Raw genomic sequence first — 27284 nt, 5'->3', positions numbered from 1 at the left:
TGTACCAGGGTAGGTCTGCGAGGGGCAAAAGTAGATGACGTTGTACAGCAGATACCTTCTTTGAAGAGCAAAAAAGGTGATATTGTTTACACATTGGCACTAAAGATTTTAAGAGTAAGATCTGAGGACTTACCTAACAGGTACAGTGCAATGATGAGAAAAAGTTTGGAGGTACAAAAGTATCTACAAATCTGCCTAGACACACAACAGGAGGGAGTACATATTAAGAGTCTTGTCAAGCAACTCATTCCTGGAGAGACTGTGCAAGTCTCATGGGTTAGAATTTTTCTTAGCATTAACTGTGCTTGTTAACAGGAGAGACTATTTTTACAGGGATGGAATACACTTAAATAGAATGGGTGCAAGATTTGCTGATGGTAAAGAGGCAGTGAGGTGGGTTGGAAAACTGCTAGCTACGGAAGGATACACAGAATAAGACATTAACTAGAGCAGAAGTGAAAGTGATTCTTGCACTGCTTCTACAGAAAAATGCAGCAGCCTGGAAAGCAAGGTATCGGGGATTTAAAGCTCTACTATGGGTCATCAGTGAACAAGTAAATTTGATGAATTTGAAGTACTGCTTAAGTTATCAAAGGCAGACAACGTAGGGATTGTGGATACATGGAGTTACTCAGATATAAGTGATGCTGAATTTGAATATGGGGAATACAATGTATACAGGAAAGACAGACAGGACAGGAGGGGCAGAGTAGTTTATACTCCTAGTTATGAAGCACATTAAATCTAAGGCAATGTGCTAGTCAGCATAGGTGACTAGTGCAATGTTGTCGGAAAACTAGAAATATTTGAAAGCAATTTAATAAGAAAACTATTTCATGGTATGCAAGAGTTAGCTTAAACTAAAAGTGTGGTGTGATATAAACACTGAGAAAATAAAATTGAGAGTGGGAGTGTATGTTACAGGCCTAAAGACTGCGATGAGTATAGCAAACAGCTATACAGAGAAATAGACTGGGTCAATAAAGCAGAATGTCTTATAATGGGGAATTTTAACTTTTGTGCTGTGATTGTGCTGTGATTTCCATTTATCTGTGATTTAAAATTTTAGAAACTAATAAAAAAGCAGTGGATGTGGTAAGTAACACTATATGCACAATTATTATTCAATTAGGCACTGTTCATGTATCCTGTATTCAAAATTTAAAGAAACAGGTTCCGTCAATGATAAACCACGACCTGGAAGGCCAGGAATGGGTTGTTAATAGTGAGAGTTATTTGGAAATGCTTCAGAATTACTTTATTTCTGAACTAACATGTTTAGGACTTATAGGTTATACAGCGTTTCAGCAAGATGGTGCACCTTGTCACTTTGCTCTCAGGCAGTTTCTGAACCTGGAAATCAAGGGGGGAGGGACATAAAACCTGCTGAGAGGATTCCACATGGGAGCCCTCCCACAATTATTAAAGTAAATAAATTGATGAAATGCATACATAGCATTAGACACAGTGACAAATTCTGCCTACCCTATATCAGTGTCATGCACTGATAAGAAAACAGGTAGGCAGAATTTGAATACAATGAGTACAAAAAAAAGGCAGACAACACAGGACATCATAATAATAATAATAATAATAATACAGCACATCCAGTAGAGACAATAACTAAGATTAATTTGTAGCTTTCAGGGTAAACGAACCCCTTCTTCAGCAAGTGAATAAATGCATACAGAATAACAAAATACAGACATTAGAGATAGAATAAAATAAAATAAATATTAAATGAGTTGTACGTGCTCAGATGTGCACAATAGTCGCAAGATTGTGCAAACATTATTCACTAGGTCGGTGTTCATTGTTGGTGCACAGACATGTATGGGATAGCTGCCAGCATTTGTCGAGTTTCAAAACTGTTGATTCAAAGATGGGGTGTAGTATTGTACCCTTGCTGCAATTTAAGCCTTTTGGACAGCTTGATATATTTAACGATTCTAACCAAAGGTGGTGGCAGTAGTACTGGGATTGGTCAATAACCTTACAATCACATCTGGGGTTAAGGTCATGATGGGTTAACAAGAAATGTTCCGTGATTGCATGCGGAGTGATCAGTGTCACCTAAGCTAATCGATCTGTGCTCTGCAGGCAATCCTGAAGGTGTCTTGAGCTCTGCCCTATATAGCAACTGCCGCAATCATGGCAAGTTACACAGTATACTATTCCACTACGTAAGAGAGGAGCGATGGGAGTTTTTACATTTAAGACCAGAGAACTGCATTGTGCTGTATTATTATTATTATCTCAAACCATGGAATCCAGTACTACGGCCCATTTTGATTTATCAGAGAAGGGGTTAGCTTTTGGAATAAAACAAAAAAAACCCAACTAACTGGCGCATGTTGCTAGTGTAATGCTGAGTCAGTCTGGGGTGACAAAAACTAAGAAAACAAAAGTGAAATCACAAGTATGCTACATGTCAAATAACTGTGATGCATATAATGAACAATTATGCAGACAAAATAGAGTGAGGCAAAAAACTGGAATATCCTACCATGAGAGATTTGAACTTTCCAGATATATAGGTGGAACTTGTGACTTAGCCACTCAATCAGCAATTTCTGGACCTGCTTCCTACTCTACAACAGCATGTTAAAAGCTACCCAGAACAAACAATACTTTAATGTGATTATCATCAGTGATTCTTCCTGTATTAAGAATCTTCAAGTAAAGGAACCACAAGGTAACAGTGAACACAGCATATTGATGTGGAATTTATGAGAAGAAATAACTGCTGTTACTGGTAAAGAGGATTCGCTTTTCACAAAGATGATTACATACAACAGACTTAGACAGCTTCTTTTTTTTTTTTTTAAATTCTTTGAAATTTGAGAGTAACTGATGTTAATAAATGCAAATGCCAGTTTGGAAGTGTTCAGAGAAGTAATCACAGAAGCTACTAAAATATTTATACACACAATCCTCACAGCTGTTTAGTGGAAAAGATGAAAATTCATAGGATGATTATAAAATTGTCCAAAGCATAGAATCCTACACGTATAAATTAATGGATAATCTAGTTACTCAGGAGTATGCACACAGTACAACATAAAGTAGCAAAGAATTCTTTGCATATGTTAAACACTAGAAGGGATAGGATAAATTCCATTGGTCCACTCCATGTGAAAGGCATGACTACTGACATTCTGAAAACCTGAATATTTTTAATTTACAGTAGTGCACGAATTAATGGAAAAAAGCACTTGTGATAAGAAAATGTTGGTTTTATGCACTGAAAACTGTTGAAAGAAAATTTTATTGTTACTTCACAACAAATTATGTTATTTTAAACAGAGTGGAAGGGGCTGCTTTAATTAATTTTCCTTATAATTGCTCATTTTAATAGCAGTTTTGCAGTTAAATGGTTTGAAGTGTATTTATGGTTTACTGTGTTTTTTCATGTTTCAGCTAGGATATCACACCAGAGAAAAGAAAGGAATAAAAATTGTAACGTTGTCTTAACATATGCAAATGACCCAAAGAGAAATAGCAAAAATGTGGAGTGAGTACAGTGCTATAAATAATATTCTACAATGCAAGAAAGAAACAGGGTCGGTTTCTCTGAAGTAGAAAACAAAGTCAGAGATGACACTGTCCTTGTTAGAAAATCTAAGATTGGCCCACAGAAAACAAGTTTTGTCTTCAAAAAGAACTTGCCAACCCTGGAAATCATGTCCATGACTCCACAATTTGTCTCAGACGTTGGTCGAAAGGCAAGATGCCCTCCAACAAAACAGCTTCTAAAAGAAAATATGCTAGATGGACAACTGAACAGTGGAAGAAAATTCTATTTTCCAAAAAGATTCAATTTATTATTCAAGGCAGACACTCCTGTCATGTACAAAAACAAAACAAGAAATCTATTCAGCTATATTAAAACAAGTAATCAAACCTTCACCTATAGTAACATTCAGGGGAAGTTTCTGCAACCTGGATATGTGAAAATGATTCTGCAATTTAAAAGGGTGAAGAAGTGGGTAGCATAGACAAGTATGCAAGTATGATTTAGTATTAGCAGGCATAAGATTACAGAGCATCAGCAAAAAAAAAAAAAAAACCTTCCCACATCACCTGTCTATCCTGCCCAATAATTTGTCTAGTTCTCTCTTGAATTTATTCTACCCACTTTCACAACAGATGGAAGTTTGTTTCAACAATCAACCACTTTCCAGCTAAAGGCACACCACCACTAATCATTAGATACTACATCTATCTTTCCCCAACTTTGAATTTATGCCCACACATGCTTGTAATCTGAGCAAGAGGAAGAATGCCATCAGCAAAGAGCTTGCTCAATCCAATCAAAACCTTAAACACCGCAATCAGTTCTCTCCTTGCAGGCGCCGAGTCCCCAGGTGCTGCAATTTGCAGATTTGAAGCCATTTTTGATAAGAGCAGCCTTTTGTTCACTTCACCAGTCTGTTATGATGCCCTTCTCTGTACCCGTGGTAGTAGATCCATATCCTTCCTAAAATGAGGCCTCCAAACCTGTATGCAGTACTCAAGATGCAGCCTAAACAGTGCTTTGTACAATGCAATGGGTGCCTCTGTAGCCAGGTGGGTAGGAGGAGCAGAGCGCGTAGCACATGCTTCTTGATTAGACCGGGGTTCGAGACCGTGACCACCAAATATGGAGGATGCAGAAAGGTCAGGGAATGACCACCGCATATCCCCGGAGCAATATGGCCTTAGTTGCTAATGCTCCTAAAAACCAAATAACAACAGCAACAACCATCTCATTAACCCTGTCAGCAAAGTTCTTGTATATCACTGATAAAACTATATGGCATCCTGTCTGCATTCATGAGAGAACTTCATATCTATCTGTACAAATACTTTTAGGTCTTTTTCATTTTGCACTACCCTGAGTATAACACCATACAGTTGGTACGTTAATCTCAAATTACTGCAACCGATATGCAGTACTTGCATTTGGCAAAGTTAAACTTCAAATGCCACTTCTCAGCCCATCTGCCTAATTTTTCTAGATCTTACTGCAGCAGCATCCTTTGATTACTGGCATCAACCATGCCAACCTTTGTATCATCTGCAAACTTAAATATTAAATCAGATATACCTTCATCAATATCATTAATAAATATGTAAAACAACAAGGTGCACAGCACTGAACCCTGGGAGACTCCACTAATAATATTAGCCCATGAAGAACCGTCTCCATTTATGATCACTCTCTCCTCTCAACCATCCCTTTATCCTTAGAAGTTGTTTTTTTGTTATTTGGTTTTTAGGAGCATTAGCAACTAAGGCCATATTGCTCCAGGGATATGTGGTGGTCATTCCCTGACCTTCCCGCATCCTCCGTATTTGATGGTCATTATCCTTAGAAGTAACTTTCCCTTAATGCACATACCACTCAAATTTATACAACAGTCTTTTATGTGCAACAGTATCAAAAGCTATCCTGAAATCCAAGTATATGATATCAAAATTGTTGTCATCCAATTCCTTTGTTGCTGCATCATCGTATCCAATCAAATTGGTCACAGAAGATGCCCTGTAAAAAAATTAAATCCATTCTCTGAATATAATATAATGGCATTCCTGTCTAGATGGTCCTGCATTACCTCTTTAACCAGTGACTCCATTATTTTACCTGGACAGAAGTTAAGCTAACAGGTGTGCAATTACTCATGTCACCTTTTGATTACCCTTAGTGAATTGGTGTTCCATTGCTCAATCACATTTCCAGTCCATAGGGACCTCCCCTGAATCCAAAGATGATGTCATAATTATGGCTAACCTACTTTGCTGCCTTTGTTAATATAACTGGATAGATCTCATCCTTTCCAAGCCTATTTTATATTATATATATATATATATATATATATATATATATATATATATATATATATAGATAAGACTATGGAAACAAATTCTTCCCATACATCAAAGATTATATGGACAGTTTACCCTGGCAGAACCAACTAAAATTTAAGAAATGTTCTAGTAAATTATGTTCCCCAGTATTTTGCCATATGCAAATTTCATACACCTTATTACATGCAAAGAATGCAGGATACAATGTGTCAGACATGCTAGTACAGAATTTCATATAAGACTGAACCTGCACAGATTGCAAATTAAGAAATTTGGAGAAAGACCCACCGAAAAAAAAAAAAAAACCACTATAACTTCAGATAACTTGATCGGTTCCTACCTGCGCAAATGCTGCAAGACATACACTCCTTGGACGATGACCTCTACAAATTCTAAGTCGATAAGAAATATAGGCAGAAAGTACTTGGTCGACTTCCTTCCCAGGACCACGTCAGAGGACACTAGAACCTGCTCACAAGGACCTATCCATCACTGCCATGAATCCATCACTCCAGTGTTCAAACCTTTCTGGAGTCATAATGCTGGGGTTTTTTTTCCATCTTTGTTTATTATTTTGTGTAATTTCTTTTAAGTAAACCCCTGGCTTGCAGCCGTGAAGGGAGTTAGCATTAGCATTAGCATTAGTAGAGGCATTTGATGCAAGAAAGCAAGCTTATGCAGCATCAGCCAAAAAAAAAAAAAAAACCCACTTCCACTTCACCCCTCTGTTCGTTCAAAATACCTGTCCAGCTGAGCCTTAAACTTATTTAGGCTATCAACCTCCACCACAAGGGATGGAAGTCTGTTCCACCAACCAACCACCCGCTGGCTAAAGGCAAATTTCCGCACGTCTATCCTACATCTGTCTTTCCTCAATTTGAATTTATGCCCTCTCAGGTGATTTTTCTGAGCTAGAGGAAGAATCCCATCAGCATTGAGCATGCTTAAACCATTCAAGGCTTTATACACCTCTATCAGATCACCTCGCTGGTGCCTAGTCTCCAGACACTGTAATTTGCAAAACTTAAGCCTTTCTTCGTAAGAGCACCCCTTTGTTCTATTCACTAATCTTGTTGCCCTTCTCTGTACTCGTTCCAGCAGCTCTATATCCTTCTTGAAATGAGGTCTCCAGACCTGTATACAGTACTCTAGGTGTGGCCTGACCATCGCCTTATACAATGGAATAATCACCTCCTTATCCCTGCTGGAAAAATTCCTGTATATCATTGACAATACTCCATGAGCTACTCTTGCAGCCCGTCTGCACTGCTCACAGAACTTCATATCTGCCTGCACAACCACCCCCAAGTCCCTTTCATTCTCTACCACTGTCAGTGTAGTACCACAGAGTTGATACGTTGCTCTGGGGTTGCTGTTTCACATGTGTAGTACTTTACATTTATCAATGTTAAACTTCATTTGCCACCTCTCAGCCCATCTGTTGTATCCAGCAATGTACCTTCTGTATATAATAAAGAGTTTTTTTCTTCTTCTTCCTATAAATACACCATTAGATAGAACTAAAACATTTCCAAAATTTTTAACGTTGACGAGACTGCTCTGTATTGGAAAAAAATGCCGGATCGAACATACATTGCCAAACATGAAAAAGACAATGCCAGGTTTCAAGGTCACAAAAGATAGGGCCATGCTCTTGCTTGGGGCTAATTCAGCGGGAGATTACAGATTAATAACAGTTGCGTACCATTCTCGAAATCCTCGTGCATTTAAGGGCATCAATAAATCCACCTTACCCGTGCATTTCCGATTGAACCAGAGGGCATGGATAACAATATCTCTCTTTGAGGATTGGTTTAAATGCTGCTTCATTCCCGAGGTTGAACAATATTGTAGAGACAATGACGTTCCTTTCAGGATTTTGCTTCTATTAGATAATGCTCCTAGACAACCTACTCATCTAGATGATTTCAATTCGAATGTGAAGTGATATTTCTACTGCCAAACATGACTTCACTCATTCAACCTATGGATCAGGGTGTTATTTTGAATTTAAAAGCATACTATTTACGTACGACATTTGCTCAGGCATTATCTGCAGTAGACGATGAGAAAAATTTTACATTAAGAGACTTTTGGAAATCTTACAATATTTACCATGGCATCTTAAACATTAATAAGACCTGGCAGAAATTACTAAACGTTGTTTAAATGGCGCATGGAAGAAAATATGCTCACGGCACATAAAAGGCTTTGAAGGGTTTTAAAAAGACAAATTAAATGAAGAGGTTACAGATAATATTGTAGAGGTTGCAGAGCTACTTCAGTTGGAGGTTGTTTCCAAAGATGTGGAGAAGTTAATAGAGGAAGAAGAGAAGGAATTATCTAATGAAGAACTTATTGACTTGCAGGCAGCGATAGTGAAAGAAGGTTGTTGTTGTTGTTTGGTTTTTAGGAGCATTAGCAACTAAGGCCATATTGCTCCAGGATATGCGGCGGTCATTCCTTAACCTTTCCGCATCCTCCGTATTTGGTGGTGACGGGCTCGAACCCCGGTCTAATCAAGAAGCGTGTGCTACGCACTGCTGCTCCTTCCCACCTGGCTACGGAGGCGCCTAGTGAAAGAAGGAAATGCTGCCGAAGCTCAAGGTGAACCAAATGAGGAGCCAAGATGCTTCATCACCAGAGAGATGGAAATGGCATTTCGTGAAATTGTATCGGCAATGGCGAGGTTTGAGAAGATGGATCCTAACAGCGAACAATTCTTAAAAGTTAATAGAAGGGTAAATGATATGCTTGTTGCTACAAAGAAATCTACCATGCAAAGAAAAAAGCCACCATCCAGTCATCCATTAATATGTTTTTCGTAAGGTTGAGCGGCCGACCCCTTCTAAATCTCGACAGTCCTCAACTTCCGCAGCGCCATACTTATCAGCTGAAGATGTCGATTCTGGCAATGATGCTCATGAGGAAAAACTTACTGACGTTATATCTGTCACTCTCTTTTTATGTAATTTTATTTTATAATTCTGAAATTTTTTTAAATTGTACGCTTTTGTAATATTTCCTGAGATAAAAAATTGATAAAAAATTATCAATTTTCTCATGGGATAAAAAATTGAATAAATACAATAAATAATTCTATTCACATGTTCGTCGAACATTTCTTTTTGTTTCAAAAAATTCGCAAATATAGTTGAGAGTGCTGCACACGCATGGGGGAAATTCCGAATTAACTAAGTTCCATGGAATGCAACCCTCACATTAATCATGGAGTGGCTGTACATGGTAACACAATCAGAAATCAAACTAACAGAATAATACACATCTGTAGTAACCAGGGAAACATGCTGGACAACCTTACAACTAAAAGCTAATTTAATCCAGAAAAAAATACCTGTTAAGTTTATCAGATAACATATTAAAGCAGCCATTCAAGCCAATTTAACCCTACATAAACCCAATATTAACCCTAATAGGGTCACAGAGCAACTGTTTGGACCTCCCATTAGAACCCCCTCAGGTTCATTGTGCTCAGACAAGGTTCGTTGTCTGACCGCACTGTAACCCGGATGTCCAAAATCAAACCTTACTACAACAATAACTATAATAGGAGTTCTCATTCTGACTCTGGCTACTTTAAACCCCATTCCAATCCCAATGCTTTATTGCCCTAACTTCACTGGATATTATAAATTTGACAACAAAAGTGATATAAACGGCAACAAAAGCAAATACACTACACCTCACCTTCAGCTTATAATAATACAGTCCAAAGCACCACAAGGTTTAAATCACCGATGGGGGTATATAGATAAGTACACGGGTGTTCAAAGAAAGTGCATCACCCCTTAAAACTGCAATTGTCATCCAAATAACATAAGTATATGGCAATATTTCTTACAGATTGCATCAGATAAGATTGACACATGTAGGTGATGACATAATATTGCATCAGCTGTTACTTTCAGCTATATAAGCACACAGCAAGAGTTGCAGTCATTCCTTGCTTGTGTCAGAATAGCAAGTTATATGCAGGTGACGCACGCCACGAAGAAAGAGTGCTATTGTTGCTTTACATGAGGACAGATGTTCTTCCCATCATATTGCTTATAGAGTGTCTTGTAATCAGTTGACAGTGAGTAGATTTCTTTCCAAACTCAAGAATACTGGTTCTGCTGATAGGAAAAAAGGAACCAGACACAAACGAGTCTCTACACCAAAACGGACTGCATTTTGAAGGTGCTTATGCCTTAAAAACCATAAAGCTTCTTCGTATGAGCTGAAAAGAGACTGGGAAGAGTAATAGGAAGTGCAGTAAGTCAGAAGACGCCTCTTCAAAAATGGACTTCTAGTACATCGTCCTAAGAAGAAGCACCTCCTCGCACAAAAAATGAAAAAGGCCCGATTAATTTGGTGTAAGGAGCATGTCAAATGGAGCCTTGCTCTGATGGGTGACATAAAATTCGCAGTAGACATGGTGAAGAATACTATCCAGACTGACAGTGAAATTCCCTACCAGCCAAATGATATGGGGATGCATTTCGTATCGTAGAGTGCAGTTTATAAAAGGTTCCATAAATGCCAATGAATACCTGGCTATATTGGAAGGCAAATTTCTGCCAACCATTAGAGACCATTTCAACCCGCCAAATAACTGCATCTTTCAGTGACGACTCTGCTCCTTTTCATCAGGCAAAAAGTGTAAGCAGGCACTTCTGTAGTTACTTTAGCTTCATTTCTGCATTACAGGTTCGACAATAATGCATTTACATTTGTTACAGGTGAAAAAATGGTTGGAAGAACAGTCCATTACAACTCTTAGCTGGCCAGGAAAAAGCCCGGACCTGAATCCTATAGAGAACTGTTGGCATCGTTTGGAATCTGAAGTTACCAGAAAGAAACCAAAGACCCTTCGTGAACTTCAGGAAGCCACAATTCGTGCTTAGAACCACAAACTATCAGTTGATTATCTTCAGAAACTGATCTTGTCAATGCCTCGACGGTGTGCTGCTGATGTCATCAGGGTCAGAGGCAGTTCAACTAAATATTAGTTTGCACCTGGTGAACTTTTCATTTTGTTTTCCATTTAAAATGATAAACTGAAGCAAACTGAGGGCTTCTGATAACATTTCAGCCATAATTGTCATGTTTACCAAAACTGTTGTATAAACATTGCAAATGCTTATTTTGGAATATTTTGAGATCACCTGTCAAATATTACTTAGCTTTGTCTTAACTTAATAAATATATTTTGTTTATATTTCTATTTGTGATGCTAGTCATTAATCTATGTATATAAAGTGCTTAGCATCATAATACACAGCCATTTCTGAATAAACAGAAAATTTTTAAGGTGGCATCGTTTTAGGTTATATCTCATATTGTGAATGCCTTCACAACGAGTTGCCATGATATTGCACTACTTCAAATAAGTAACGCTTCACCTAAGGAGAAGACTAGTGTTACTTATTCTCAGATAGGTACCACCACCCAGACAGCACTGTTTCAGGGCTATTTGGCCCTTCGTCAGTGAGTGGGTAGGTACCCAAGTGATGCAATGATGGCAAAAACAGTTATGAAGTATAACTCCACAATATGAGAGATGCCTGATGGTGTATGATGTATTTAGACTAAGGCGCATTTAGGGCTAGAGCCTCAAGCTGCGAACAAATTTAGACTATGTATATAAAGTGCTTAGCATCATAATACACAGCCATTTCTGAATAAACAGAAAATTTTTAAGGTGGCATCGTTTTAGGTTATATCTCATATTGTGAATGCCTTCACAACGAGTTGCCATGATATTGCACTACTTCAAATAAGTAACGCTTCACCTAAGGAGAAGACTAGTGTTACTTATTCTCAGATAGGTACCACCACCCAGACAGCACTGTTTCAGGGCTATTTGGCCCTTCGTCAGTGAGTGGGTAGGTACCCAAGTGATGCAATGATGGCAAAAACAGTTATGAAGTATAACTCCACAATATGAGAGATGCCTGATGGTGTATGATGTATTTAGACTAAGGCGCATTTACGGCTAGAGCCTCAAGCTGCGAACAAATTTAGACTATGTATATAAAGTGCTTAGCATCATAATACACAGCCATTTCTGAATAAACAGAAAATTTTTAAGGTGGCATCGTTTTAGGTTATATCTCATATTGTGAATGCCTTCACAACGAGTTGCCATGATATTGCACTACTTCAAATAAGTAACGCTTCACCTAAGGAGAAGACTAGTGTTACTTATTCTCAGATAGGTACCACCACCCAGACAGCACTGTTTCAGGGCTATTTGGCCCTTCGTCAGTGAGTGGGTAGGTACCCAAGTGATGCAATGATGGCAAAAACAGTTATGAAGTATAACTCCACAATATGAGAGATGCCTGATGGTGTATGATGTATTTAGACTAAGGCGCATTTAGGGCTAGAGCCTCAAGCTGCGAACAAATTTAGACTATGTATATAAAGTGCTTAGCATCATAATACACAGCCATTTCTGAATAAACAGAAAATTTTTAAGGTGGCATCGTTTTAGGTTATATCTCATATTGTGAATGCCTTCACAACGAGTTGCCATGATATTGCACTACTTCAAATAAGTAACGCTTCACCTAAGGAGAAGACTAGTGTTACTTATTCTCAGATAGGTACCACCACCCAGACAGCACTGTTTCAGGGCTATTTGGCCCTTCGTCAGTGAGTGGCAATATCATGGTAACTCGTTGTGAAGGCATTCACAATATGAGATATAACCTAAAACGATGCCACCTTAAAAATTTTCTGTTTATTCAGAAATGGCTGTGTATTATGATGCTAAGCACTTTATATACATAGTCTAAATTTGTTCGCAGCTTGAGGCTCTAGCCCTAAATGCGCCTTAGTCTAAATACATCATACACCATCAGGCATCTCTCATATTGTGGAGTTATACTTCATAACTGTTTTTGCCATCATTGCATCACTTGGGTACCTACCCACTCACTGACGAAGGGCCAAATAGCCCTGAAACAGTGCTGTCTGGGTGGTGGTACCTATCTGAGAATAAGTAACACTAGTCTTCTCCTTAGGTGAAGCGTTACTTATTTGAAGTAGTGCAATATCATGGCAACTCGTTGTGAAGGCATTCACAATATGAGATATAACCTAAAACGATGCCACCTTAAAAATTTTCTGTTTATTCAGAAATGGCTGTGTATTATGATGCTAAGCACTTTATATACATAGTCTAAATTTGTTCGCAGCTTGAGGCTCTAGCCCTAAATGCGCCTTAGCTAGTCATTAATGTAACATACCATCATGAAAAAGGGTTAGAAATGTGAAATTCTTAAGTGATGCACTTTCTTTGAACACCAATGTATATAGTTATCCCACTGGACATACAGGGGCTGTTACGCTGTAGAAAGGTTATACCAGTCCTTTTCCAGTGGATAACATTACCATTTTGATTTATCAATTAATAAAAAAAAAATTTTTTTTAAAAGTGTAATCTTAAAATGTATTAACATAAACATCCACATAGGTATTCACCATAATCCTAACCATCAATTACAAATTTAATACAGGTCGCATAATCACAAACAAACAAATTAACCCATCTCTTAAGCATATATAATTATTACCGACAGACTAACCAACAAAACAGACCAGATGGTGCCCCAGCCTCCTATATAAAGTGGCTCCCGGGCAGATTGCACTCTACTTAGCTTTGTCTTAACTATTAATAAATATATTTTGTTTATATTTCTATTTGTGATGCTAGTCATTAATGTAACATACCATCATGAAAAAGGGTTAGAAATGTGAAATTCCTAAGTGATGCACTTTCTTTGAACACCAATGTATATAGTTATCCCACTGGACATACACGGGCTGTTACGCTGTAGAAAGGTTATACCAGTCCTTTATATAGGAGGCTGGAGGGTGCCCCAGCCTCCTATATAAAGTGGCTCCCGAGCAGATTGCACTCTGATGCATACCCATTGGGCTTTGGGTCCCAATCACAAATAAATTATAAATTATAATTTATCTGCCTTATTACATTAGGACATGAACTAAACATGAATACTAGTAAGCAAAACTGTTACTGAGACTACAGAAACGGGTATGCATGAGACATTCATTTAGTATGGCTATCTGCTCAAAGCCCTGAGGAAGTAGCAGAGAGATGGCCATGTGAAGGAATATTATCCTCCTAATTCTTCCTAATTATTTTCCTAATTTTTCTTGTCTAATCTTTAATAACTCCTGTTATTTCCTTTCTCCCCTAACTTCTAATATTTTCAAATTTTACATTTATATATTTCTTAACCATAAAAAGAGTTAGCAAAAGCTTATAATGCCGAAGTTCGTGACAAGAAATATGTACTTAGTCAAAGCTTAATAAGTAACGGCACTCACCTCAATAATCCATTGTGGTTATATGAATTATGGAACAGTAGTGTGAGAAATCATTGATTGAACTAAAATTGGAGTTTAAAAATCGTGATTAGGAAAGCATAATTTAAAAAACTTAGCCTAGGAGGAGGGGGAGGTGTACCATATCGTCCTCAAGTTGTCAATTACAATACTGTATAAATAAAATATCTTAAAATTAAAATTTGAATAAGGCCAATAGTCGAGAACGATGGACTTTCGATAGATTCATCTTCAGTTAGCGTTAAAAAGGAAGAGCAAAGGGGTTGCTGTTGATCTTAAGTACCCAAAATGTTGTGCTGAACACGTGGTAATTTAATTCGCGTGAGATTCCAAATGGTAGACAAGGAAACCGGAAGTTTGGTGTTTAAGATGTCAAGATCGGTGTTAAGATGATACCATTCTATTATGGGGGTTTCGTAAAGGAAGAGTTTACAGTTTGAATTTAATTTGATGATGGTTATTGCAGCATCAATTGAGGGGTTGCAGTTATGAGTGTGTACATGTTGAGACAGTTCAGTATTTCCTTGCCGTGTCCAAAAACTATGGACATGGTAGTAGGCACGTGTGTTTGCAATGGTGGATGATCCAAATTTATTAGTAGTGCTCCTGATGTAACATGCGTTACAATCGGGTTTACAATTGATTAAGTAAACTATGTTATGGATGTCTTTAGGTTAAAAAATTAAAGGTTAAAAAATTTTAACAAATATAAAGAAACCCGCATATACGACACTAAAGAGATCAATAACATAGTTTACTTTATCAATTGTCAACCCGACTGTAACACATGTTACATAGGGAGCACTACTAATAAATTTGGATCATCCACCATCGCAAACACACGCACCTACTACCACATCCATAGTTTTCTGACACGGCAAGGAAATACTGAACTGTCTCAGCATGAACGCACTCATAACCACAACCCCTTAGTTGATGCCGCAATAACCATCATCAAATTAAATTCAAACTATAAACTCCACCTTTACGAAACCCTCGTAATAGAATGGTACCGTCTCAACATTTGATACTCAAAAATACTATCTAATTATTCACTAAAAATATTATTAAAACTTTTGATTTTTTTTCATTTAATAAATAAGTTCTGTAATGTATCTGACTAAATATTAATTAAGTGATATATTGAAACCTCAGTGGGTAATGCTTTAACTAAAACATCAGTAACAGGGACAAGCGCAGCAGCAGCAGCTTTCTTTTTCCCCCCAGTTTAGTTTTTTGTATACATATCATTTAAATTATATATCAAAACTGATAAGTAATTTATCAATTACTTATCACTTATTCTTTTTTTCCCTCAATTTACTTTTATGTATACACACTTTAATTGCAAATAGTTTATATTTCAACATGCTAATTATATTGAATAAGGTGACAGTTTAAACAACAGTGAAAATTTGGTGAATTCTGAATTTTTTGATACTCAAAAATACTATCTAATTATTCACTAAAATTATTATTCAAAATTTTTATTTTTTATTTAATAAATAAGTTCTGTAATGTATCTGACTAAATATCAATTAAGTGATATACTGATACCTCACTGGGTAATGCTTTAACTAAAACATCAGTAACAGGAACAAGTGCAGCAGCAGCCACAGCACTAACATCATCTACTGGATCTTGAAGACCTCGACAAACTGGCTCAAACACAACAGGAATTAACTTATCTGTCATGTCCTTAAAAAGCACAAGAAAAAATTTAAAACAATCTTTCAATGGTAAATTTCAAAGCAATTCAAAATACTAAATCACAATTAAATAATAATTAAAACCTATTAAAAAAATTTTAATGACATAATTTTACACTGTAGCTTACATATTGTGTGATATGAAAATTAGAACAAATAAATTTTATTCTTGAATGAACTTTTCAAGAAGCAAAATGAACATAGATGTAAAAATTTCTGTGAAGACCACAAAGAAATCTAATATACTGCTATTAGCCAGTGCAACATGTTTATAATTGCATATATAAAATTGGCAGAAACACTTCTATCAGTTGATTAAGAGAAGTGCATTGGGGCTATGAGACAGCCTCTGAACATGAAATTTTTATACATAAAAATTTATACAAGAATATTAAGTTCTTCAAGGGATCACAGTTGCTGGTCAAAATTTATCATTTTTCTGTGTGTGTGGGGTGTAATCTGAATTGGATTAAGCTTCCCATTTACTACCAACAATCAGCACTATAATTTATATATATATATTAAATATATAATAGATATTTATATCTATATGTGATAAATAAATCTATATATAATAAATATATCTATATATAATAATTATATCTATATATAATAATTATATCTATATATAATAAATTTATATATATATATATAAAATAATAAATATATAGAATAATGTAAAATAAATTTTAATGCCAAAATAATAAGCTGAATTGTTCAATGTGCAGGATGCCAACCTAGGTTATATTTTGAAAGGTGAAAATTTCCTACTTCAAAAATAAAGAAACCCAGCATTCTAATTATTTGAAATTTCACTTTAATTAAATTACTTAAACTGTTGGTTTAAATTAAACATATGAATCTTAGAGGTAAAAAGTATGAAAAAATGCTACATTATTTTGCTGCAATTAAATTATGTTATAATTATTGTTTCTTATTTCTACACTACTCTTCAGGTATAATTATATTTTTCTTAGTTAGAAAAAATAAATAATAATATATAAATATATTCTCTGAATGGCCAAAGCCAGAAGAGTTTGTACATGGCAGCACTACAAACTACACTATTTTCAAGTATGTACTATGTGATAAAATTGTTATAAAATTCATTATGATTGCATAAATATAATATTAGTAGTGACAAATGATGAAGGAATGATGATGAAGAAATAAAAAAACATTTCCCACATCATCTATCCATCTCCTCTAATAATCTGTCTAATTTTTCCTTGAATTTCTTCAAACTACCCGCTTCCACAACACCAAACGTAAGTTTGTTCTAGTAGCTGAAAGCAAATTTTCATACATCTGTACTGCAACCATCCTCGTAAAATTATGTTAATTTTAAAAGGATGGTTGAACTGAACTGAATTTTAATTTTAAAATTAAAATTCAGTTTAAAATTATGTTGCATTATGTACAACATCCAAGAAACAGTAAGATGTCATAAGAATTCAGTTTAGTCAATCCATTTAAAACCTTAAACACTTCAATCAGGTGTGCTCACAGGTGCCTAGTCTCAAAACACTGAAATTTGCAGAATTGACAATTTTTCTTGGCAAGAATACAGTTTTGTGTCTGTAAATAATCTTGCTGCTCTTCTCTGTACCTGTTCCAACAGATCCACATCCTTCCTGAAATTAGGCTTCTAGCCCAGTAAGCAATACTCTTTTTCTTTCTTTCTTTTTTTTAAATAAAAAAAAGTGAAAAGCATTACAACCTACACTACTTAGCAGAGTGCATAGTTTGAAGGATGAGAAGATACAAGATACCCATTGACATTACACTTGAATTTCTGCAGATTGTAATTTTGGGAAATAAATGTGAAAGGAAGTCTGTTCTAGAAAACAGAAGTAAAGGGGATAAATGAGGAAGCGAAAAAAGTTCATTCTGTGAGTTTACAGCTCAACAGTGAATGGGTGCTGACTGCTTGGAACACACTGAGAATGGTTTAGAAGAGAGTGGGGGAATAAGAGATACCAATTCAGAAATAGTAACCATGGAAGTATCTATAGAAAAGTGAAAGGAAGCTAAAGGTTTTGCTGTGCCAGGCAAAAAATAAAAATATATAAATAAATAAAATAAGAATAAAAATAAAAGTGAATAAACAAATATAACAATAAAAAATAAAGATATCAAAAAAAATAAAAGAAACCACACAAAAAAATTATATAAAAAATTAGAATATGTGCTTCCCACCTGATATAGGTAACTATCCAGTTGATCTTTGCATTTCTCCAAGCTGTCAGCTCCAACTACCCACTATAGGAACTTCTTCCAGTAATCAACTAATCTCTGACTAAAAGAGAACTGCCTACAATCTAGCCTAAATTTATTTACTCAGTAAATGAATTTACAATCCCTAGTTCTGGAATAATCATTTATAATAGAGAAACTTTCATTTTCAAATTTCAAATTCTTTCCTTTTATTATCATCTCTCATATTCTTATGAACCTCAATCAGGTCTCACCTCTAAGGTGCCATTGCAAAGTTCTGTAATCCACATAAGTGAATTGAATTCTTTCCTCGTACAGCTGTCTTCTGCATTTCTCACAATGCAAGTTAGCCATATGCAGATCCTTCCAAGAACTATTTTATTCTTTAGGTTAGGAGACATCCAACTGTTTACAATACAGGTGGATGTCTTCACATCCACCTGTATTATAACTGCAAGATCCCTTAACTTGTTTCTTTAGCTGTAATGATTTCTGATTGTGCAGTTGATATTGCATAAAACACAAATATAATCAATACAATTGCCCAACTTTGCTATAAAAAACAGAACTGGTAAATTATTTATTAATTCATTTATACTTACATGCCTTACTGCTAAAACATATTTCAGTCCTAATAAACCACCATGACGGGCTTCCCACTCAGGACGTTCCAGAAGCTGTAATAATATTTGCAACACACCTTCAACTCCTGAATGCCACATTAGATTTAATACAGCTCCCAATGCTTGAGCACATGTCTCCCGTACAGGTGCAATGACCTATTTTTAGAAATTGGCAACTTTAGCATTATTTTATTATATCAATGAAATAATAAATCTCATTTTTGCAAAAAAAAAAAAAAAAAAGGGGGGGGGGGGGGTTTAACCTTTAAACTTAACTTTTTCATTAATATGTTATGCTAGTTTGGTGGCAAACAAAGTTTGGGTGCCTTTCTTTTTAATTACTTTGGTAATTAAAAAAAAAAAGAAAATTCAAGCCAACAGTTAATTATCTTTGGCTGAAAGGATATTTTTGCAAATGTATTAAACAATTACCATTTCTTAATTAGCATTAGCATTAGTAGAGGCATATGATGCAAGAAAGCAAGCTTATTCAGCATCAGCCAAAAAAAAAAAAACACACCACTCCCATTTCACCCCTCCGTTCACTCGAAATACCTGTCCAGTTGAGCCTTAAATTTGTTTAGGCTATCAACTTCAACAACAAGTGATGGAAGTCGGTTCCACCAACCAACCACCCGCTGGCCAAAGGCAAATTTCCGCACATCTATCCGACATCCGTCCTTCTTCAATTTGAATTTATGCCCTCTGAGCTGATTATTCTGAGCAAGATGAAGAATCCCATTGGCATTCAGCATGCTCAAACCATTCAAAGCCTTATACACCTCTATTAGATCACCTTGCCGGTGCCTAGTCTCCAGACTCTGTAATTTGCAAAACTTAAGCCTTTCTTCGTAAGAGCAACCCTTTGTTCCATTCACTAATCTTGTTGCCCTTCTCTGTACCCGTTCCAGCAGCTCTACATCCTTCTTGAAATGAGGCCTCCAGACCTAAATACAGTACTCAAGATGTGGCCTAACCATTGACTTATACAAGGGAATAATCACCTCCTTATCCCTGCTAGAAAAATTCCTGTATATCATTGACAAGACACCATGAGCTACTCTTGCAGCTCGTCTGCACTGCTCAGAGAACTTCATATCTGCCTGCACAATTACCCCCAGGTCCTTTTCATTCTCCACCACTGTCAGTGTAGTACCGCAGAGTTGATACGTTGCTCTGGGGTTACAGTTTCCCATATGTAGTACTTTACATTTGTCCATGTTAAACTTCATTTGCCACCTCTCATCCCATCTGTTCAACCTTTCCAGATCCTGTTGCAGCAGCATAGCATCAGTGGTGTCCTTAACAACCCTGCCAACCTTTGTATCATCTGCAAACTTGGACATTAAACTTGATATCCCATCATCAATATCATTCATAAACACCGAAAGCAAAAACGGACCCAACACTGAACCCTGAGGAACTCCACTAATAACATTAGTCCACGTTGAGCAGTGTCCATTGATTACCACTCTCTGTCTTCTGCCACTCAAAAATCCCCTTATCCATAGCAGCAATTTGCCTCCAATGCCACACTGCTCCAATTTGTGCAGCAGTCTTCCATGTGCAACAGTATCAAAAGCCTTTCTAAGATCCAAATATATAATATCAAAGTTATTCCCTGCAGCCAGTTCTTTTGTGACTAGATCATAGTATCCAATCAAACTGGTCAGGCAAGACCTGCCCTTAACAAAACCATGCTGCATCTGAGCTATAACTGAATTCTTCTCTAGATGATCCTGCAGTGCTTCTTTAACCAGTGCCTCCATTAATTTACCTGGAATAGAAGTTAAACTAACAGGTCTATAATTACTTGTGTCAGCCTTTGATCCTCCTTTGTGAATTGAGGTTACATTTGCACATCTCCAGTCTATGGGTACCTCCCCTGAGTCCAAAGAAGCTCTCATAATTATGGCTAGGGGGTTTGCTTACTTCCTTTGCTGCCTCCTTTAATATAATTGGATAGATCCCATCCACCTCAGGTGCCTTTTTTATGTTTATCCTCAACAATCTCTCCTCCACTTTCCTCTCAATTATTACAAAATCATCCAGCTCACTGCCAATGTTTACTTTACCTACATCATTCTCCTTCCTGAATAACTCCTCATGCGTGAATGTAGATGCAAAATACTCGTTTAGATTGTTAGCCACCTGAGCAGGATCATCAACCATCAATATCCAGTGGACCAATCTGATTCATCCCTTTCCTTCTTGAGTTTAAATAGGTAAAGAACTCTTTTCTGTTTTTCTTTGCATCCTTTGCCAAGGATTTTTCGTAGTCAGCCTTTGCCTGCCTAAACTCCTTTGTGACTTGGTTACAGACCAACATATCTATCATAGGCTTCCATGTCACCCATTAATTTGTATATATCCCATGCATTTTTCTTCTCTGCCACATGTCTCATTAGTTCATCTGACAACCATTTAGGCCTAAACCTTGAACAATATTTCTTAGTTGGTATGTAAAGCCTGGTAGCCTCCAAGATTAGTTCCTTGAATGCTTCCCATTTTGAGTTTACTGTTGGTAACATCATCAGTTGGTCCCACTGTATAGAATTTAAATACTGTCTCAGACCATCATAGTCGCCTTTGCGAAAACAAAAACCCTTCCCTTTACCTCTGATGGTAGTTACCTCCTTGAGTAAATCCCACTTCAACACACTGTGATCACTGCCACCTAGTGGTTCATTTATCTGCAGATTCTTAATGCATGAAGAATGACTACTGATAATCAGATCAAGAGTATTGCTCCCTCTTGTTGCCTCACGAACATGCTGATGTAGAAAACAATCATCCAATAAATCCACAAAAGCCTTGCTAGTGTGCGAGTGACCAACCCACAAATTCCAGCCAATATCTGGGAAATTAAAATCCCCCATTATAAGACTCTCTGATTTACTGGCCCACTATTTCCCGGTACAATATCTTATTATACTCATCAGAGTCATTAGGCCTATAGCACACTCCTACTCTCAATTTTGATTTCCCTATGCTTATGTCATACCAAACTGACTCGACACTGCCCTGTCCATCCATGTCGACTGGCTTCACTTCCTTGGACTTTATGTGTTTCTTAACTAATAGCATAACCCCTCCTCCCCTCCTGTCCTGTCTATCCTTTCTATACACACTGTATTCCCCAAATTCCAGTTCCGCATTCCTTATATCTGTGTGACACCACGTCTCTGATATCCCAACAATATCTGCCTTTGATGTTTTGAGCAATACCTCAAATTCATCAAATTTATTTACCAAACTCCTAGCATTGGTGTACACGCAGGTATACATGCACCTGTTTCTATTCTTGGCTACCCTAACTAATTAAACAATATATTCTCCTATATGCGTTTAAGCATTATATACTTCAATCTGATCAACAGACAAGATTTCTTTTTTTTTCTCTCACCAAAGTTTACAAAGCTGTGAAAAGACATTAGCCAACAAAAAATTTCCTAATTCATTTCACAAATATGTGGTCTCAGCTCCAACCTGTGCCCATCTTCATGTAAAATCTGACAACCCACTGACAATCTGAACAAGTATTTTGCATCTACATTCACATATGAGGAGAATGAGATATTTCTAAAACCATAAGAGGGTACTTTTTCTAATAACTGAGAGCAAAATGGATGAGAAATTGTGGAAGTTAAACATAAGAAAGGCACCAAGGTGAATGGGATCTATCCAGTTATATTAAAGGAGGTGGCAAAGGTAGTAAGCAAATCCTTAGCCAAGATTAAGTTATTAGTGGAGACCCCAATGTTCGCTGTTCGGCCCACTGATGTTTTGTATATTTATCAATGATATTGATGAAGGTATATCAGGTTTAATGTCGAAGTCTGCAGATGTTACAGAGGTTGACAGGGTTGTTAATGACAGTAATGGCAGTGTGCTACTGCAACAGGATCTAGAAAATTTGGGCAAATGGGCTGAGAAGTGGCAACTGAAGTTTAACATTGACAAATGCGAAGTACTGCATATGGGTAGAAGTAACCCCAGAGAAACATACCAACTTGGTGTTACACTTAAGGTGGTAGAAAATGAAAAAGACCTGGGAGTAATTGTGCAGTCAGACATGAAGTTTTCTGAGCAATGCAAGACAGGCTGCCAGGGCAGGTCATGGGGTATTGTTAATGATATACAGGAATTTTGCTAGTAGGGAAAAGGAGGTGATTATCCCTTTGTATAAGGCACTGGTCAGGCCATACCTTGAGTACTGCGTACAGGCCTGGAAACCTCATTTTAGAAGGGATATAGATTTGCTTAAGCAAGTGCATCCTTCCTGGAAACCTCATTTTAGGAAGGATGTAGATTTGCTTGAGCAAGTACAGAGGGCAACAAGATTGGGAAGGGAAACAAAGGGGTCCTCTTTCAAAGAAAGGCTTAAGTTCTGCAAATTACACAGTCTGCAAACTAGGCACCTGCGAGGTGATCTGAGTGAGTTGTATAAGGCCTAGAATGGGTTGAGAAGACTGAATTCTGATAGGATTCTTTCTCTTGATGAGATTACAAACCTCAGGGGGCATAAATTCAAATTGAGAAAAGACAGTTATAGAAGAGATGTGCAGAAATTTGCCTTTAACCAGTGGGTTGTTGATTGCTGGAACAAAGATTCATCTGTCATGTAGCTTAAATAAATTCAACGAGGAACTGGACAAACATTTAGAGGGAATGAATGTGTGAAATGGTGGTTATTTTTTTTTTTTTTTTGCTGATGCTACACTAATGCTTCTACTAATGCTGATGCCACACTTATTTTTACCAACAGGATCACAATTAATGGTAGCATCAATCACTACTCATCTAATTTTCCAGATTATTTTATAATTCCTTTCCATTTAAAGATATCTATGTATACATATGTCCACCCTGATATTCCTTGTCAGAGACTTCCTAATGTGGCATTTAACCTTCTGTTCTACCCTGGGTTAAAATCGCTTTACCCCAATCTGTCAAAATAATCTGCTATGTCTATCATTCCCCCAACTCTACAAACCAATTTACTCTTGATTTACTTTCTTTGAAACTCTAATTTCTCCAATCTCACGTTCTCAAGATAAAGTTAGATTGGAGTTTTGAATTTCTTAAGAATGTAGTAATGAGTAATTTTCCTTGGGGATTTTAATATTCAGAGGTCTGCATGGGTTGAGTTTAGGTTCAGTTACAGTCGGATAAATTTGGTTTAAATTTTATGAAACATTATAAGAAGTATTTCAGGCTTTCTTAAGCCATTTTTTATTCCAAAGAAAAAAATTATATGTATTAGCACATGGCTTGTGATAGAGAAAATTGGAACAAAGTTATCTGGCACTGTTTGTGATGCAGTAGAAGACAATACATGGACTACAAATACCTGACTGGTACTAGAGAAAGAGAAAGAGAAAGTCCAGTATTATTATAAGCAGACTCCTGTCGGCCCAATCAATATTTCATCCTTGATATTTTCTTCTGCAATACAGGATGCATGTGTCATGGGATATCATAAGCTCCATTCCAACAATGCCCAATTCAGCAAGCCCCAACTGATCAGGTAGGCTAAGGTTTCCCAAACTACTGGGAAAACTTAAAAATAAAAACACTAATACTTTATAAAATATATAAAAATTTAAAAAGTAACTCAATATATATATAATTTTCATAAATAAAATTTTATTTTATTTAATCTTATAACAATAAATCATTCATATGAGTGCACTTTATAATTAATATGATGGATGATGGGATGATGCCCTATTGTAGAACAATCCAGTTTTACCATTAAGGACAGTAAAGACTTGATTTTGTACACTCTTGGGTAGCTGAAGATGGTGTGACAATGGTGTCCTGCTTTATGTGCATCTCCATTGAGTGTGTGTGTGTGTGTGTGTGTGTGTGTGTGTGTGTGTGTGTGTGTGTGTGTGTGTGTGTGTGTGTGTGTGTCATTACAGGGGGGGGGAAGCCACGGGAAGGGATTTCCTTGGGTATGAAGGATATTTGCAGCAGTGTTGAATTATGTCTCTCTAGCATGACTATGTTATTTCCAAGGTGCTGTGTACAAGTAAGGTCATGACACAGCACGGCACGGCACAGCACAGCACTCTCCAATAAGTGCTATTGTTGCTAATTTAGCCATGGAGGAGCTGGAGTCTAGAACTTTTAATGGGTCTGTTCACCTTCATGAGTGCATGGAAACTCTTTATTAAAGACACATTCGTCATTATATGGGGAGGACAAAGTTCTCAATCTTCTGAATGGGTTCCCCCTTTCATTCAGTTTAGCTCAGAGGTGGAAGTAGGGATGGCCCTAGAGTGACGATGAAAGTCAGCAGCAAACCCATGTGATGGGGAGAATACACGCATTATTTTTTGCAAGAATATTTGCTGATGCTATCGAGGCAGTGTTATGTGAGTCGGAAAACTGCTAGCTAGTGGGCATACAAGGACTAATAGATTAACAGTAGCCACTGGCAGACATGAAAGTGATTCTTGCACTGCTTCTATTGGAATGAGCAGCAGCCTGGAAAACAAGATGCAGAGTATTTCAAAGACTGCTGGGAGTCATTGCGGTACAAGTAAAGACATGGGTTGTGTTAGGGTAGCTAAGAATAGGAACAGGTGAATGTATACTTGCATATACACCAATGTTAGGAGTTTGGTAAATAAATTTGATGAATTTGAGGTATTGCTCAAAACATCAAAGGCAGATATTGTTCAGATATCAGAGATGTGGTGTCACACAGATATAAGGAATGCCGAACTGGAATTTGGGGAATACAATGTGTACAGGAAGGATAGACAGGATAGGAAGGGAGGAGGGGTTATGCTATTAGTTAAGAAACACATAAAATCCAAGGAAGTGAAGACAGCCAACATGCCTGGACAGTGCAGTGTCGAGTCAGTTTAGTGTGACATAAGCACTGGGAGATCAAAACTGAGGGTTGGAGTGTGTTATAGGCCTAACGACTCTGCTGAGTATAATAAGAAACTGTACAGGGAAATACAGTGGGGCAGTAAATCAGAGAGTCTTATAATGGGGGATTTAAATTTCCCAGATATTGACTGGAATTTGTGGGTTGGTCACTCACACACTAGCAAAGCTTTTGTGGATTTATTGGATGATTGTAATCTACATCAGCATGTTCGGGAGGCAACTAGAAGGAGTAATACTCTTGATCTGATTACGAGTATTGATTCTTCATGCATTAAGAATTTGCAGATAAAGGAACCACTACGTGGCAGTGATCAGTGTGCTGAAGTGGGATTTACTCAAAGAGGTAACTACCATCAGGGTAAAGGGAAGGGTTTCTGCTTTCGTAAAAACAGCTACGGTGGTCTGAGACAGTATTTAAATTCTATACGGTGGGACCAACTGATGATGTTACCAACAGTAAATTCAAAATGGGAAGCATTCAAAGAATTTATCTTGGAAGCTAATAAGCTTTATATACCAACTAGAAAATATTGTTCAAGGTTTAGGCTTAATGGAAGTCAGATGAACTAATGAGGTATATGAAGAGAAGAAAAATGCGTTGGATACATATAAAGTAATGGGTGACATGGAAGCCTATGATAGATATAAGCTGGTCTGTAACCAAGTCACAAAGGAGATTAGGCAGGCAAAGGCAGATTATGAGAAACCATTGGCAAAGGATGCAAAGAAAAACAGCACCGTTCTTCACCTATGTAAACTGTAGAAGGACAGGGATAAATCAGATTGGTCCACTGGATATTGATGGTTCAGCTGTTTATGATCCTGCTCAGGTGGCTAACAAACTAAATGAGTATTCTGCATAAACATTCAAACATGAGGAGTTATTCAGGGAGGGAAATGCCAGAGGTGAATTAAACTCTGGCAGTGAGCTAGATGATTTTGTAATAACTGAGAGGGAAGTGGAGGAAAAATTGTTGAAGATAAACATAAAAAAGGCACACGGGATAGATGGGATCTATCCGAGGCAGAAGGAAGTAAGCAAACAATTAGCCATAATTATGAGAGAGTCTTTGAACTCAGGAGAGGTACCCATGGATTGGAGATGTGCAAATGTGACCCTAATTCACAAAGGACAACACAAAAGTAATTATAGACCGGTTAGTTTAACTTCTGTTCCAGGAAAATTAATGGAGGCACTGGTTAAAAATGAACTGCAGGATCATCTAGACAAAACTTCAGTTATAGCGAGGACACATACTGGTTTTGTTAAGGGAAAGTCTTGCCTGACCAATTTGATTGGATACAATGATGTCGTCACAAAGAAACTGGATGCAGGGAATAACTTTGATATCATATATCAAGGATCTTAGATCTTAGAAAGATATTGGATAATGAATCTTAGAAAGGATTTTAGAAAGGCTTTTGATACTGTTACACATGGAAGACTGCTGAACAAATTGGAGCAGTGTGGCATTGGAGGCAAATTGCTGCTATGGATAAAGAGATGGCTGAGTGGGAGAAGACAGAGGGTCGTAATCAATGGACACTGCTCATCGTGAAGTCCCTCGGGGTTCAGTGTGGGGTCCATTGTTGTTTT

At 37.0% G+C, this 27284-nt stretch overlaps 1 protein-coding gene across 4 annotated transcripts in view; it reads right to left on the bottom strand.

Moving 5' to 3' along the window:
* LOC150075060 (TATA-binding protein-associated factor 172-like) overlaps positions 1-27284 on the bottom strand; it is a 934682-nt gene that overhangs the window by 716972 nt on the left and 190426 nt on the right. For all 4 annotated transcript variants that reach the window (XM_090388242.1, XM_090388245.1, XM_090388243.1 and 1 more), the window contains exons 10-11: positions 18758-18934; positions 15787-15927 (exon numbers count right to left, since the gene is read on the bottom strand). In XM_090388242.1, the coding sequence (XP_090244368.1) occupies positions 15787-15927; positions 18758-18934 (318 nt within the window). The remainder of the gene's footprint in view (positions 1-15786; positions 15928-18757; positions 18935-27284) is intronic.

This window comes from Mastigoproctus giganteus, chromosome 14 (genome assembly GCF_048544385.1).
Source record: "Mastigoproctus giganteus isolate SK-2022 chromosome 14, ASM4854438v1, whole genome shotgun sequence".
NCBI lineage: Eukaryota > Metazoa > Arthropoda > Arachnida > Uropygi > Thelyphonidae > Mastigoproctus > Mastigoproctus giganteus.
Note: the sequence above shows the minus strand (reverse complement) of the source record. Positions and strands in the feature narration are given on the sequence as shown.